At 42.2% G+C, this 17,185-nt stretch overlaps 1 protein-coding gene across 3 annotated transcripts in view; it reads right to left on the bottom strand.

The window, feature by feature from the left end:
- Positions 1-1,493: 1,493 nt before the first annotated feature.
- The window catches only part of shdb (Src homology 2 domain containing transforming protein D, b), a 32,477-nt gene continuing 16,785 nt past the window's right edge, over positions 1,494-17,185 (bottom strand). The window contains exons 5-8 of one of the 3 annotated variants that reach the window (XM_015971411.3): positions 8,339-8,419; positions 7,576-7,750; positions 6,804-6,923; positions 1,494-2,310 (exon numbers count right to left, since the gene is read on the bottom strand). In XM_015971411.3, the coding sequence (XP_015826897.3) occupies positions 2,124-2,310; positions 6,804-6,923; positions 7,576-7,750; positions 8,339-8,419 (563 nt within the window). In that variant the 3' untranslated portion in view covers positions 1,494-2,123. The remainder of the gene's footprint in view (positions 2,311-6,803; positions 6,924-7,575; positions 7,751-8,338; positions 8,420-17,185) is intronic. The other 2 variants (XM_015971412.3, XM_015971414.3) reach the window with 2 other exon arrangements.

Genomic DNA, 17,185 nt, shown 5'->3' with positions numbered 1-17,185 from the left:
AACAGCCACTGTGCTCCATCTGCACATTTGTATCTTTTTTCTAATTACTAATTTATATAGCAGATTTATTTTTTTGCCCAGATTCATTTGTTCAGACTCTGATGGACTTGTGCACATAGTGTGTTGATTAGAAAATGCGGAAGTCAACCAAACAGCCAACTGATGATGGAAAATATCTGGTAAAAAAATGACAAGAAACATTAGTTTAGTGAAGTATTTGCCTCAGAAAGCTTTCTAGAAACTTCTGTTTTACATGCAAATGAGACGAACACAGAAAGCAAACTGTGTTATCCGAACTCTGCATCAAGATGCAGAAATTCAAGGAGTGTCATCTCCCACCTAAAACAAAGCAAATAAATAAATAAATAAGAACACAAAATGTGTTTTCCTGAAATTAGTTTTAATCTAAAAATACTGCATCCAAGCAGCTGACATTTAAATCCATTCCAGACGGCAACTGTACAACTCATCATCCAGCATGTGATGAGTCAGCCTGCTGGCCAAAAATCTGTACGAAGTGAGAAAATGAGTAAAAACACGGCCAAAAGTTAGGATTTTTGAAAGTTTGAGAACTCGTACCTAAAACTATCCAAACTTTAAGGGATTGTTTTAAATGCTTTATATTATTGAGAAATATATACATAAATACATATACATACACACATATATATATATATATATACATATATATGTATGTATACACATATATATGTATATATATATATACACACACACACACATATATATATATATATATATATATATATATATATATATATATATATGTATATATATATACATATACATATATATATATATATATATACATATATATATTTACATATATATATATATATATATATATATATATATACATACATGTATATTTATATGTATATATATATATATATAATATTTTGGAACTGTTTTGGTGTTTTTGGAACAGTGAATTTAGTTCAAAATGAACGGTTTGTTTTAAAATGAACTTTCCCAACACTGCTGAATTTCCTGAGCAGGGTCAAATTCTGCAGACACTTTTATACTAAAATACGTACTGTACTGGATGTTAGTGCAAATGTTCATTAAAAAGTTTACATAGACTGCTGTAGTGATTAGAGTTGCTGTATTAAGAGTTATAGTTATAGAGTTAATTATACACTTCAGCTGCACCCAGACTAGTCATTAGCTCATCAGTCCTGCCAGACATACACCTAAACAGCTGGGAAGCTAATTAACAGGTTTAATTTTTTAAAATCTTTTTATGCATGACTACAAATTTAAATGGTCAAAAAATACTTCAAAATCAGACATGACACAATCACAGAAGTCAAAGTCTGGATTTTAAACAATGCAACATAAGTTGCACAAGATGTCCTTTAATTCAACATGAGTACCAATGCAACAGTCTTCTTTTAATTACATTTGACAAAAAAACACACCCACACACACACACACAAAATGTGTCAATTAACCTTCAGCAAAAACAATGACTGACACTAACGGGAAATAATTGTTTACAATAAGCAAAATATAATATAAAAGATATAAAAGCTTCTATTTTCCCCAAAATTTGCAAAACAAAAAAACATGTAAAACATAAAAAGGAGTTATTTTATATGACTTGTTGATTCTGTTTAAAACACAAAAATAAAAAACAGTACAATATGATTTTCAAGGTTCTCATCCAACAACAGCAATTTCTTTTTTTCAAGTGGTGGAACAGCAATAACTTATGACGGTTCCTCTGGTCTTACAGACTGGAGCACCAGTACATTCACAATACGCTGGCTTTCTGTGCTGCAGCTGCTCTGCTGACATCCAGTGCATTTCCATCAGCTGAGAGAGAAATGCAGCCAAGTGAAGAGCAGACGTCCTGAAGTCAGCTCGCTTGGTTGAGCACAAAGATCAGAGGAAGGGGTTACAGAAGAGGTGCCTGGAGTTCAGGTATTGCATTTCACGTGAATCAATCCCCAGGAAATTAGACATTTTTGGCACAGATTCAACAGCTGTGAGGGCGTGAGCCTCCGGTGCACTGAATCACTCAATCCAGATAGAGTAGAGTCGCTGTGCTGAGATTCTTCGGACTGACATTCGTCTCTTCTGTGTCTGATCACAGTTTATATTCAGAGTGTCTGAACCTGCACAGGAAACAGCAGGGACAGGTGCTCGGCACCTCGGATTGGGAGTTTGTGTGTGGTGTAAAAGTGGATGGCCTCTGGAATGGTGTCAAAGGGTGGACTGTTCTGTCCGAGCACGCACTTTCCATCTTTACACTGGATGAACTTCATGTGCATGAAACCCTGGCAGCTCCTGTGGAGGAGGAAGAAAAAAAACAGGAATGTGTGTAGGAAAGAGACAACAGGAGAGAGAGAGAGCGGGGGAGAGATACAGTACATGAATAAAACATTTAGTCACATGGAATAGCGTGAGTGGCAGTGGCACGGATTCCAACAAAAAGTTACCATCACAAAGATGAAATGATGAACAGAACGAAGGATAGATGAAGTAATGACACTGAAAAGATTTATGGTGCTGCGGAGGTGGACTCACTTCCCCTTTAAGACCTGGGCAGCAATGAAAGGACTTCCCCTTTAAGAGCCAGCGTTTCATGAGTTTCATGATGATGGATGTCTAATTATAGTAGCAGAGGAAAAGACTGGGGCTGAAACCGGTCAGCATAATTATCATTGTTCAGAAAACCAAATTACATTCTGAAAAGCAGCGAGCAACACGCAGCTCGTCCTGACCCAGCTGATCTCTGGTCACTCCAGTGGTTTTATTTATTCTCCTCCTCGTCCTACCTTCCAACATGTTGGTGAGAATTCGGTACGTCTGTTTGTTTTGTCACCGACTTGACTTGATGTCATTTAAAAACCTGCATTCAGTCACGCCAAAGCATTGTTCACATTTCTGTGTGATATCGGCAAACAGGCGGCGAGGCTCACATCTCAAGGACAGATAACAAACGGAAAAAACAGGGATTTTTGTTCCCAACAGAGTATAGTTGGAACAAGTTGTTTTGATATAAAAACGTCCTCTGTGAAGGTTACACTGGCATCATGGCAGCTCCAACACCCCGTTGCTGCTTCCAATCCCACAAAAAGAGAAGAATCTTCTTTAAACCCATTTTGTTCCAATTTGAACAGTTTTATAAAAATATCAGATCTCAAGACATTAGCAATATGTTATTTTCCTCTACTTATCTGCAGGCAGCAGCCTAATGGGCTCGACACACGGGAGGCGACATCGCCTCTCCTCCATTCATTTTCAATGAGACATGCGTGACAAAGCGATAATCGCGGGTCTCTCTCCTACCAAGCGAAACGCGAAAAACGTGCGTGTGAAATTTTGCGCTCGTGCACGTGTCGTGCACGGACGACACAGCGACGCAATCCCAGAAAGTTGAAACATTTTCAACTTTTCATCGATGTCGCTCGGACGAGGACCAATCAACGGAGGTTTCATTCACTGACCAATGAGCGGACAGGATGCTCCGTACATCTCCGAGCAAACATGAAGGAGAAGTTGATTATTATTATGTTTTATAGTAAAATCAAAAGTAAGATTTCACATAACTCTAGCAGCACCTTGTGAAACATCATATCTACCGCTTTATTAACTCTGAACCGCTTAAATAACCTTAATTCCCTCCAACCTGTTTCGATTTCGCCATGGAACAGAACGCGTAGATGGCTTTGCCGCTGGCCGCTGCCGCGGATCGCCTCCCGTGTGTCAGGTAATAAAAGCGACGGTGACAAATTTCGCTGATCGCAGTCGTTTGTCGCCTCCCGTGTGTCGAGCCCATAAGACACCCAGACTCCCCTCTCCTCAGCCACTTGGGCCAGCTTCTCCAGGGAAATCCTAAGGTGTTCCCCGACCAGACGAGGCTTTCACATCCGGGTCGAGCCGGTGCAGCCCTGGCAGGTTAATTGTGTTCATATCTGGGTAATCTGTGCGCTTTCCATGCTCAGTTGACCGTTGGACCTGCTCTCCAGCGGTCCACTTTGTGTGAAGCTAACACACCTAGTGCCTAGAGCCTCTTGGTGGGTAGAATGAGCCAGCAGAGGCTTCCTGTATGTGCCATTCATGATCATTTTGGATGCAGTGGAGTAAACATCTTCTGACCGCAGCGTGGAACTGCTCCAGCCGTGGCAGTGTGAGCACAAACAGCCGTGATGAGCACACAGCAGTCTCAGTGATAATACTCTCCAAACGCAACACTGCTCACGGCTGCCTTTGATTACTAACTTAAGGAAAACACCACAGACTTCATGGTATGAACAAAACCAGGCCATGCAGAGGCGGGCTGGTGCTACAAAAACTGGACCGAACCTGCAGAGAAAAACTCAAGTTTGTATCTGTGATCTCATCCTTTCACCCAAAGCTCGTGACCATAGATGAGGGTGGAAACGTAGATTGAGCGGTAAATCAAGAGCTTCCCCTTTAAAACATTTATGACATTTGTGTTTAAAGAAAATACTCTACAAAAAAGATTGATCTGAATTGCTGATATTAGTAGTATTAATCCTCATAAACCAAAAAAGCAGCAGACTCAGGCTCTTATTAATGTAACACACTGATGGATCATTTATACTTATAATAAAATCTGAGGCCATTTCTCAACACACACGAGGCCTTTAGAATAACACGTCATTTCTTAAAATTGGACTCAATGTTTCATGCAGTCAGTGATGTTAAAAGTTACAAAATATATGTTGTTTATCTATTAATCTATTCATCAACTAGATGTAAAAATGTCTTCTAATCATTAAACCCTCACTGTCCTAATGAGGGTGACCCCATGAGGAAAGTTGACCATTGAGCAGGGTTGATGGTTTATCCCTTGGGTCCACGTGGCAGGGGTGAGGAGTGAGCACCACCTCACCCCTGCCACGTGGACCTCAAGGGATAAACCATCAATCCTGCTCCATGGTCAACTTTCCTTGCGGGGTCACCCATAAAGACCGTGGGAGGGTTAAAGCCCATAATGGATGAAATGAACTAATACAAGCAAGTAGTGGATAACCATATATTTATGCAGACCAAAATATTCTGAGTAATCAGATTAATTAGAGACTGAAATCCAACGTGGAAGCATGGATGTAATTTGGGGGGGGGGGGGGGGGGGGGTTCAGGCGGGACATGTCCCCCCCACTTTTTCCAAAGTCAAGTTTTGACCCCTGCACTTTTTACTATCCAAAAACAATATTACGCTGTATTAAATTGACACTGGTTGAGTTCTAGGACCAAGCAGAAAACAACCGTTTGTGTTGAATCCTGTTTCCCATTAGAGCATACTGTAAAGATCCCTCCCCCTTTCTAAGTTGAAAATTACGTCCATACGTGGAAGCATCAGAAATACTGCACAAGGTTTGTCAAAACTGCTGAATGCAGGTTTAAAAAGTCAGAATAAGTTTAAATTTGACCTTTTAAATGATTTCCAGCTTCATATCCCTTTTGCTCTGGTGTTTAAAGTTAAAGTCCCATTAGTTGTCACACACACAGGTGTGTGTGCAAAATTTGTTCTCCGCATTTGACCCATCCCCTGGGGGAGCAGTGAGCTGCAGACACAGCCGCGCTCGGGAACTATTTGGTAGTTTAACCCCCCCAATCCAACCCTTTAATGCTGAGTGTCAAGCAGGGAGGCATTGGGTCCCATTTTTTCAAAGTCTTTGGTATGACCCGACCAGGAATCGAAACCCATATCTCCCAGTCTCAGGGCGGACACTCTACCACTAGGCCACTGAGAAAGGATAGGCAACTTGATCATCAGTTAAGATATCTAAAGATCTCACACCACCCTAAAAGTAACTGTCTAAATGCACCATCAGTCGTAAGGTGGCTGTTAAACAGAAGCGCTCTTTAAAATCCATGGCACACTTTGAGCTTGATGAGTAGCATCAGCTTAGATGAAACAATGCAACTCTCCAAAGCTAACGTGTCCCAGATCGGGAAACAGTCCCAGTACTGACCTTGTTGCTTCAGAAAGCATGTGTGTGTGCGCACGTGTGTCGAAAGCACTTCATACATGTAAATGAGTAGCTTGTTCGTATGTCAGCACAACACGGCGACTCCACACCCCTCAGCCACCCTTTTTGCTGCCTAATTCTTTTCTTGGGTGTCCCACAGAAGGTAATTCATATTCATTAGTGCTTCTGTGGAGGATGATGTGTGCACTGAAGTGTGCGCTACCTGCCTGATTACCACTTTAGCGGCCCCGTTGGGGCTAAGGAGGAGGGCCACAGAACGAGAGGCCAAGGATGGTGAGAGGACAGACTGATGATGGGAGACCAGTGTGAGGCCAGCACAATGGATCATGATTGTAATTACAAGGGAGAGATTTGACCAGATAAGCAGTATTGGGTCCTGCATATGAGCATCAGGAGAGGAATCAGTGTGGCGGTAATCTAAAGTGAAGGTGATGGGAGATGAGAGGGAAGAGCGAGAGACAGATGGGAGAGGCGTGGGGGAATACGATATGAGATGAGCGGCTCAAGCTCCCTCAAATGCACACACACACTTTCACACACACCCTCGAGGATTTTAGAAGCTTCTCCTTTTAAATTGTGCTGTTTCTTTATACTTTGTTCCCAAAAATCCAAGTTTATGTGTAATCTTTTTAAAATAGTCTCAATGAGTAGATTTCCGGATTTCTCAAGGTTATTAAAAGTTTATTTTGGATACCTTTCCATCATTTTAATTCCAGATTTAGTTATTTAATTTTTGTGAGGAAATCTGACTCCTTGGTAGCGAAAATGAATAAAATAGGTTTATTGAAACAGCGCTGTAGGCGTGCGTCTTACCGTAGAGACAGGGTGTAGTCAGAGCGGTTTGTCTGGCTGTTCCTCACCAGGTAGCTACACTCTTTACACAGCGTTAGCAGCGACTCCGCCTCTGAGCGGGACAGTGAACCGTGGTACCATCTGTTAGAACCAAAACAACAATAAAAAAAAATATGGCAAGAAGTGGAAATATAATCTAGAAACATGGAAGACAAAAAAAAAAATTCCTTTCAAGTTTAAACAGCCTTAAAGAGCCCATAATGGATTAACAGAGCATAAAAGTTTATGTGTGTGTGTGCACAAAACATCTGTGCTTAAGGGGTGCCATGTGCACGAGTTTCATTAGCAAAACATCTCTTTATGTGTAGAGACAGGACATAAATTGCACCAATGATGGTTGAAAGGGAGACAAAAGTAAGCGTACGCCTTGAAAGCTTCGACTTAATTAGTTATCATTCTAACCTTTCCCAGTTCTGCTGAGCTGAAACACATAACAGCTTCATTTGAATATGTTCAGGCTCTTAATAGATCAGAGCAAGGCAATAAAACCAAATGCTTCCGTCCACATTCACACATTTACGAGTACTTTTGGAAAATAATTTGATAATTGTGCACGTGTAAGCTATTCAGAAGCATTTAAATCTGGCTACAGCCAAATTTACTGCACAACATTGGTTTTTACGAGTCTCTGTAATGCTCTTTGCAAAATACCTGGATTTAATTTAGATCTCCAACCAAGAATGTGATGTTCAGATACAGAAACAAGTGTTTCTATGGGTTTAATCATACATACACCTGCTGCTCCAGAGGGAGAGTGGCGTCCACCCTCTCCCCCATCATCGTGGGGCTTTCATGCGGTGATCTGTACTTCATTCCCCCTCCTGCTAGCGGGCTGGATCTGGGCCCGGGAGGACGCAACCGCTCAGTGGGCGACGACGTGCGATCCCACTCTGCACCTTCAAACTGCACTGTGGGCAGAAACAGTGAGTCATGTTATTTACGCAGCAATATGATCTAAGGGGATTAAACCTCACAGTCAGACTGGAGCAAACACCAGATATGCGACTGCTGCTAAACCACGGAGGAGGATTAGGGAGGGATGGGTCATACTGATAAACAGCGGGTCACGGTCAGACTACAACACAACTACCAGCATCCTTTTAGTTACTGGAAGTGATGAGCCCTTCAGGGCAGATGGGAAACAGGAAGTTTGAGTTTTTGTTTCTGTTTGATTCATTATATACTCTGCAAGTTTTATTTCAGACACAAATCTTCCACATTTTAAGCTTTCACAAAACATCTTCTGTAGGACCTTAAATTCAAAATTAAAGGGCATTTTTATTACATGAAGCTAAATGTCAGTGTTTCCAACATTCAACAGTTGCTAAAGGCAGGAACAGATGCAGGTGCTGCATATGCAGGCCGCTGAGGGGGTGGAGCAGATGTCCAACAACAGGGTCATAAAGGTCTGAACGGCTTACGTGTGTTTGTGTTCAGGCAGATAAAGGAAAGCAATGAGGGCAGAGGGGTGCAGAATGTTCAGGGTGAGAGGTCACCTTGCTCTCTGACGGGGGGCTGCTGCTCCTCCAGCTGACCCACTGGGGCAGGCCAGGGCAACTCCGACAACTCCCTCATTTCTAATAAGAGTAAAGGGGAGCAGGGAGGAGGTGAGACAAAAAGGGAGCGAGAGAACAGCAGACGGGCTTTTAAAACCACAACCAAGTAGGTGAGAGAAGAAGTGATGATGATGAGGTGAGACCTGAGCTTTAGAGGAGGATTTTTAATGCGAGGCGGAGATGTGAGAAAGGGGGAAGTGAACGAAGCCCCATAGAGGATGGAAGTGAGAGGCGGTGCAGTATGTGTGGAGTTGGCATGCATGCGGTGTCAAGAGTAGTTAACTATGCCTCCTGTCATGAGGAAAGGTAATGCAATATACTCCCGGTCACATTGCTTCCAACACAGGCAAAAACCAAAGAGTTAGTGCTTCAGAAGCAGTGTTTACAGTAATAAGTCATGTGTGAGACTGAAAAAGCTGAGAAAACAAAGTGAAAAAGAGAGGCCAGAAGTTGGGTTATTTATAGGAACTTTAAATGATGAGAAATGGCTGCTTGGCAGATGCATCAATACCAACTAAAGGTGTGATGCAACACAGACAACAGCGTGATGGAGGAAATGAGATGCGCAGGAGCATAAATAATACTCCCTTCGATGTTCTACCTACAGCTGGAGAGCAACAGACGGTGCACTGGGAGGCAGAACTGAAAATAGCTCATTATATACCGTGGCCGACTACTGAAACAGCCATTACTGCTGCCTTCCACGTGAACAGAGGCACATTATGCATCGGTGCCGGTATCTCAATGGAAATTCAGCTCTCATTCTCTGCAGAACCGGATCACTAAACAAATAAAAAGGAAGAGAGGGGTGACATCTTAATGAGCCGACAATCCAAAGACCCCCCAAGCCGGCGACATCAAAGGCCATCTGAATGGGCGTTTTGAGAAAGACTCGGCTGTACATACACGCTTCTCCCCTTCCCTGGTTAATTATTGAGCAGGCAGACGCACTCTGCCACTTTCTCTGGCTCTCTTTAAATTATTTATGCGTGGCGCAGTACAATGGCCCCATCTGGAGCGAGCCGCACCGCCGCCGATGCCAGGATTAAAGAGTGGCCTGGCACTTCTCAGTGGAAGACACGCACGCAAACACAGGTCCACGCATACGTGTGTACAAAAACGCTCCAGAGAGCCCCAAAACACCACAGCTGCCCCACTCCGCTGCCCGTCAGTTTCACACCTTCTCATACACAACTGGCCTCACTACACTGGTTTCCAGTTCAGTTTAGAATCTAGTTTAAAATCATTATTTTTTGTTTTTTAAAGTTTCCTAATGAGGTAGCAATCCAAACTCTTTCGGGCTTTCACCATTTTGCACCAGTCAGGTCGCTTAGATCAGCAAAATATGGAACAGGTTGCAGACTCTGGAACAGCCTACCAGGTCCATCCATCCATCATCGTCCGCTTATCCGAGGCTGGGTCGCGGGAGCAGCAGCCTAAGCAGAGAGGCCCAGTCTTTCCTCTTTCCAGCCACTTGGGCCAGCAGTTCTGGGGAAATCCCAAGGTGTTCCCTGGCCAGCCGAGAAACATGGTGCCTCCAGCATGTCCTGGGTCTTCCCTTTAGTTTCTTCCCGGTTGAATGTGCCCAGAAAACCTCACCAGGGAGGCATCGTAGCCAGATGCCCTACCAGGTCATGTTCAATAAATCTACTGTGGTTTCTAGTGTGAATGAATGCCTCGTGAGTCATTTTCTGTAAAGAAAAAAAAAAGCCCTGGAAGTTTCTGGAAGTCGAAGTTAGTTGGTGAAGTGGGGGAGGAAAATGGCAGAATTTTGAATTTTGTTCATCAATATTCATGAAATGTATGCATCTCGCTTAGGGGTGGTAATTGATAAGTTTTTACCAACATCAATGGCATTGTCGATTCAGTCTGCCGATCCAATTCCTTATCAGTCCTTATCAATGCCAGAGTAGTTCAATAGTTGGCACAAAACCAATAGCACAAGGCCTCCTGGATTATACAGTAATTGTTGGATTATTTATGATAAACAATCGGTTGTACCTATATCGGTTGGACACATCTTTCTAAATGTTCTCCTTATGCTCCGTTTGTAGCAGTGTTGCTGCAGCTTTTGAGGAGTGGATCTACACAGATCGAACTTTAGTCGCTGGAGTCTGCTAGTGTGGACTTGTGTATTTATAAGGGAAATGACACTAACACAATATGCAGGGTTAGTTGATAAGTTACCTGCAGTAGTAACAGGAGAGAACGTGCAAATGCCACAGCTGCTGCTGCGTTGAAATTCATTAATCCATAGCAGGTCAAAACACGTCATTAACTCCAAGTTATCTCGTATTTTGTGCCCAAATGCCTCCTTCCCTTGATGAAATATCTACTATCTAATTAATGCAAGTTACCCAGTTGTAATCCTTTCTTGTAAGATATAATCAAATTTTAGCGCATTTGTGCCACTTAAGACGCCATGTTTCCTGCTTCCGTAAGCTACACAACATGCGTGGTGACGTCATTCACGCTGACTGGAATTGATAAGGGGAATCGTTTGTAAAAGTGGCAAACGATTCCCAGGAATTGAAACAATGGGAACCGGTTCTCAACAAGAACCAGTTTTCCATTCCTAACCCTAGTCTCGCTTCTGATTGGCTAACAACCACTCAACTCTTCCTCTGCTTTAGTTCACTCTTCTTTCTTGGGTAAAATACTGCAAACCTGAAGTTTCTTGTTGACTAATAACACAAGTCAATTGTGTTCTGCCAAGATGTAGCATTATGTTTTTTTTCATTACTAATGCTAATGGTTAGTTTCTACCAGCCGAGACGTACTCTGCTCTCTCCTGGCCACAGAATCAACAACAGCCTTCACTGTTGCAAGACAGACCTGTGTGGCTTTTTCTGACATGATTGTTTCCTCGTCAGTTTTCTATCAGCTGCTAATGCAGAAAATATGGGTAGAAGACTGTTTGCACATCACATTTCAAAAAGAACAAATAAAAATAGTTTCTCAGTGAGCTCATGAGTGCATCGATCCTAGCTCCCTCCAGAGAACGCTGCTATTGTGTCCTTTGACAACGCACTTAACTCGCCTTGCCTGCTGATGGTGGTCGGAGGGACCGGTGGCACCTGTGGTCAGCAGTCTTGCCTCCGTCAGTGTGCCCCAGGGCAGCTTTGGCTACATTGTAGCTCATCATTACCAGCATGTGCATCAGGGGCGGCGTTAGGCCCGGCTACTGGGCTCAAGCCCCGAATCTTTAATGAAAAGCCCTGGATCTCAAACGTGGAAGTAACATGCAGTACCAAAGTCTAACAGAGAGGGAGCAGCTAGCAGTAGTTTGTATACAGCCTGCCTGAGCCTCCACCACTGAAGAAGAAGCCCTTCAGCAGCCGGCTTCTTCTGCAGTGCCTTGTTTCTTCTACACTCTGCCTGAAACGCATGAGTGAAGATGGACATAAGGACGTTTTTTAGACCAAAAGTACAACGACAGAACCCCAGCTTTGATGAGACTGGTGTTGACTCAGGTTTGTGAGTCTTATTTGAAAGTATTTGTTGTGCTGCTGGTTTGCCTAAAGTTAGCTTACTATCAGGTAAAGTTGTTGGAGAAAGAAAGGGAATATTTACTATCATCTCACACTAAACACTAACAGGAACAATACTCTGCCCTGAATATGCTTAATATGTAGCTTCAGATTAAAAATTATGTGGTACAAGACATATATATTTGATATTGACTAGTACGTGTCACGTGTGTGTGTGTGTGTGTGTGTGTGTGTGTGTGTGTGTGTGTGTGTGTGTGTGTGTGTGTGTGTGTGTGTGTGTGTGAGAGTGTGTGTGTGTGTGTGTGTGTGTGTGTGTGTGTGTGTGTGTGTGTGAGTGTGTGTGTGTGTGTTAAGCCCCGGATCTTCTTCAGTCCTTAATCCGCCCCTGATGTGCATGTGTGTGTAAATGGGTGAATGACTGATTGTGTAGTGAAGCGCCTTGGGTTTTTTTTACAACCCTAAGCAAGCACTGTACAAATGCAGACCATTTACCAAACGAGACACCCTTTTACTCTTTTTTTTAAATTCATATTGAGCTGGACTCCTAATATTGATAGCTTTAATGTCTTAATTTCTCAATTACGTATTTTCTTGTAATAATTTTCATATATATTTATTATGTCCATTTTGATTAATTTTATCACGGTTGTATTTTTACTCTCATCACTTGGGTGAACATTTGTCATTTTTAAATATGCTCCACGAATAAGGTCAAGGTCAATTTTATTTATAGAGCGCATTTACAGCAGCAAAGCTACACCCAAAGTGCCGTACAAGCTAAAACAAATCAAGGTACAACAAATCAACAATAAAAACCTAAAATAAGATGAGCACACAACAGTCACAATCTATAATAAAAACTGTTAAAACTGTTAAAAAACTATTAAGATGCTCAAGTCAACCTGCATTTAAAGCCAAATCAAAAAAATAATAATAAAGAGTATCAGAATAAAGAGAGCAGAGTTGAGACACATAAGCTACAAGAATGATTAGAAAGAATTAGTTGCTAATTAAAACTGTGCTCAGCCATCTGAATTAGGGATAAGCTTTTGGTGGCAACCACCAGTTGAAAGGGAACATTTTTATCAATAATTTGGTTATCTTAAATTCATGTTAATCTTTATGTTTTGTATTAGATCATAAAGCTGATGTTCTCTAAACTTTTGGTCGTCAAAACCAAGTTAAGTTGAACAATGCCCACCACTTTGAATAAAGCAGCTGTATCTTTCATCTTGGTCAAAGTCACCTTTCTTCCTGAACTCTGAGCAAGTCAAACCACTGGAATACCTGGACTAGTCTAAAACAAGTTAATCAATAACCTACAGTAGTTGTCCTTCAGGTAGTCAGAGACATTTCCTCAGAACCTAAACATTCATAGGTAGCAAAAATAATGACTGAAAACAAGTTAAATGTTTTAAAAATTGTGTCACCTGCAAAAAAATAAAAAATAATAAAATTCCAAAATTATGTATTTAAAAAGTAACAATCACAGAAAGTATGATTATTAATAATAGAGCTTTTTAGCCAAAGCCAAGCTGACTTGACTGGGAATCTGTAGTTATTTTCCACACGTGAACAGAAGTCCTACATTTTTCAGTTATTTCCTGGAAGAGCTGAATGTGAGATTGTTAAATTAAACTTACTCCCAACTTTTGACAGTCTCCAAATACTATCAGGTGTGAAAAGAACCAATGAATGTGAGAACTGGTGAGTAGATGTAAATTTAGAACATGTTTGTGTTTATCTTCTTTTATGTAGGTTTAAACATTATAATCTACAAACAAAAACAGCGGTCAGACATCAAATAGAAAGGAGATAAACAGAAACTTAGGTGCAATTTAAACCCAACAGCCACTAGATTGGGAACACCAGCTGGCATCACGTGGCAGCAAACTCAGCGGACTTAGACATCTAGATGTGATGAAGACAACTTGCTGTAGATCAAACTGAGCATCGTGGTGGTGAAGAAAGGAGATTGTGGCATGGTTATTGGTAGCAGACAAGCTGGTCTGAGTATTTCAAAAACAGATACATTATTGAGATTTTGGCCCACAGAGACAAGTCTGAAGGGGAAAAAAACCCATTTAGATTTAGTGTAGCAATTATCCACTTTTAATAAATAACCTAAAACTTGGATAACTCCATCTAAACCTGGTCTTTAGGGTTAGGGTTATCAGCATTTATTTGGATTTTGTTTTGGGGGGAAAAAAACAACAACTTCTTTTGAAAAACAAAAAGTTAAATCTTTTCACCAAGATGACTAGAACATAAACGGAGAAGGAAGTGATGCCACCATCGGCGCCAGCTCTGAGGATGTTTGCAGACGCAAACAAAACTGTTAGCAAGGTAAAGAGAAACCTGTCCTGTGTTTTAAAAAGAACCAAAAATGGAATGACTAGAACAAGTTATAAAATAACTTTCAGAAAAATGGCAAAACAAATTCTGTAAATAACATTGATTTTTTTTCTACAATTACGACTTAAAGGTTTGGCTTTACTCGCTGCTCTACCAGGTCTGTGGTTATCTATTGGGTTTTCAGACTGAAGCTTTGGCAGGATTTTATTTGATTTAATGAATCCACAAAACACCCAATTCTTGTCTGAGCCCCTTTTTTTATTACAAAGAGTTAGCACCAGGCACACACATGCAAATCACACATTCAAATGATGCCACTCATTCGCTGAAAGGGAACATCTGGCTCATTCACTTCTAATGAGAACCTGTGGCTTTGTCGTCCACACACGGATACACTTTGAATGTTTTAACTCACCACCATGCATTTAACATTTCAGGATGAAGGCAAAACAAGCCAGATATGTCCAAAAAACAAATTTTTGCTTGAAGAAAACACTTGACACAGGTGACAGCAATTGGCAGTAAGGCACATGCATATGCTCTTGGTGCCTGCTAACAATTAGCAGAAACAGTGTGAGGGTGGAGGGAGCAACCAGACGGGGTATTTCCTGTCACCTCACTCGGGGTGACGGATAAATGACTTTTCAAGCACACCCGCTGTTTTCTGTCTCAATAACAGTGAAGAGGCAGACAGAGACAATAAAACAGCTACATCTGCTCAAATAATGACATCTGCTTTCTCACACGGCTCCAAACTCCAAAGATCTCCTGCTAAAAAAAGAAAAGAAAAATGAAAATGCTAACCTGAGGATCACAGGATGAAGGCAAGTGATACACCTCTTTAAAATGCCTCATCAATCTTTTCTTTGTGGTATTTTCTCCACAGTCCACCCCTTTGTGTATTTATGGTGCTCTTCCTGTACATCCAACTGCTGACTATCAGTTTTCCCATCACTCCTTCACCTATCTCCCCTTTAAGTGGGGCATTACCTCTCGCTTCAGATTTTCCTGAACCTGTTCTTTCTTACCCTGCCCCGCTTCCATCATCTCCTCCCTCATCTGACAAATCCAGCAGTGAGACGGAAACACAAAGGGCACGGCTCCCGTTCGTGTCAGCAAAGGTTCGGTCTGAAATAAGAGAGAAATCTGAAAAGGATGTGAAAGGAAAAACGGGGCCGAAGAGAGGGAATGTGATGATGGAAAAAAGAGGCGAAAGAGTAAAATGGTGAGTCGTTGCTGTGTATGTCTGCTGATGAAGAAGCTGGTCAGATGGCCCGGGGGGCTCTTAGAGGAGTATCAATCAAGAAATCTCGTCTTCTAGTGTTTTTCCCCAGCTTGTTTACCACACACACACACACACACACACACACACACACACACACACACACACACACACACACACACACACACACACACACACAATGGAAATCAAGGAACAGGAAATCTTGTCTTGCATGCATGACTCAAACAGCTCACATAGCTACAAACGCCATGCATCTTTCAAAAGTGCCACCAGAAGAAAAGTTTTTACCCTTAAGCTACAAAACATTTTACATAATTCTCTATCAAAACGTGGTCAAAAGTAGTAGCGGATACAAAAGGAACAGTTAGTTTTCTCAATAACTTTTAAATGTTTCTCTAAGTAAGTCTTTAATAAATGTGAATAAACAGAATGAGAATAATAATTGTAAAACAATGTGTTTGAGCTCGGTTTTGTCGGCTAGAGGAGAGCAATCATGAGGCGTTGCTTTCGGCCGGAAATACGGAAATGGAAACCACGGCTTAGTGAGATACATTTGTCAGTCACTAGGTGGCGCCGTCACAAAAAAATAATCCAGAAAGACCAAATAAAATCTAAAACCTAAGTATGAATATGTTGGCAGAAAGGGCTGCACGGCGGTGGGTGGTTAACGCTGTTGCCTTGCAGCAAGATGGTCCTAGGTTCAAATCCCGGCCCGGGGTCTTGTTTGCTTGTTCAACTTGTGCACACATGGGTTATCTCCAGATCTGATTTCCTCCCATGGTCCAAAATATGACTGTCAGGTTGACTGGCTACTCTAAAGCCCCCTTCAGACAGGCCATGAAAAACGGAAATGTTCAGGACTCTGTCCGTAAGACCTTTGTGTCTGAATACAAACATCCGGATAACGTTTTCCATAATTTAACCGGACGACGCCCCTAGTAACAGGTCCGGACTTGTCACGGACAGGGTGGCTGCTTCAGACTGGTGAGGTCGAGTTCCGGACGGGGGGTGGGGGGGACCGGGGGACGCTGTGCGCACCTAGATATCTCGCTTCTGTAGCATGCGGCGAACCATGGCAGCTCGCCTCCTACGGTACCGTCTCCCTAGACTCGCGACGGAGCGCATCACACCGCTTCCGTGATTCCTTTTAACCACTGAGCTTCATCATCCTGGTCTCTTATTCTTCGTGTGTGCAGAATTATGCTTAACATAAGTCCGATCAGTGAGAGGAATTCTATCTCTGCGTCTGCCATGTTTGACTGAATGGCTTTGTTTGGGTAAATGACGCATGTACGCCCGCCGCACCATGTCTGCCCCCCCCCCCCCCCCACACACACACATCTGGAACTTTTCCCTGCTGTGTGAAGGCAGCCGAAAGGACAAGTTCAGGTACAAAAGTGGTGTGTCTGAAAACACATTTCTGGTTAAAAACCGGACTGAATTGTCCACACATATTCCAGAATGTCAATCTGATAAGGGTTTAAGTTATCATTAGGTGTGTGTGTGCTTGGTTGTTCGTACTGTGCGTCTGTGCTGCCCTGCGGTGGACTAGCAACCTGTCCAGGGTGTACCCTGACTGTTAGCTCGGAGACTGCTGGAGGTAGACGCCAGCCCCCCCACGGCCCAGCGTGGATAAGCAAGCAGGTACAGAAAAAGGATGGATGTTCACATAAATGTTCACTAAAAAAATGACTGAAT

Source organism: Nothobranchius furzeri, chromosome 8 (assembly GCF_043380555.1).
Source record: "Nothobranchius furzeri strain GRZ-AD chromosome 8, NfurGRZ-RIMD1, whole genome shotgun sequence".
Taxonomy (NCBI): Eukaryota; Metazoa; Chordata; class Actinopteri; order Cyprinodontiformes; family Nothobranchiidae; genus Nothobranchius; species Nothobranchius furzeri.
The sequence above is the reverse complement of the archived record's forward strand: the minus strand, read 5'-3'. Positions and strand labels throughout refer to the sequence as shown.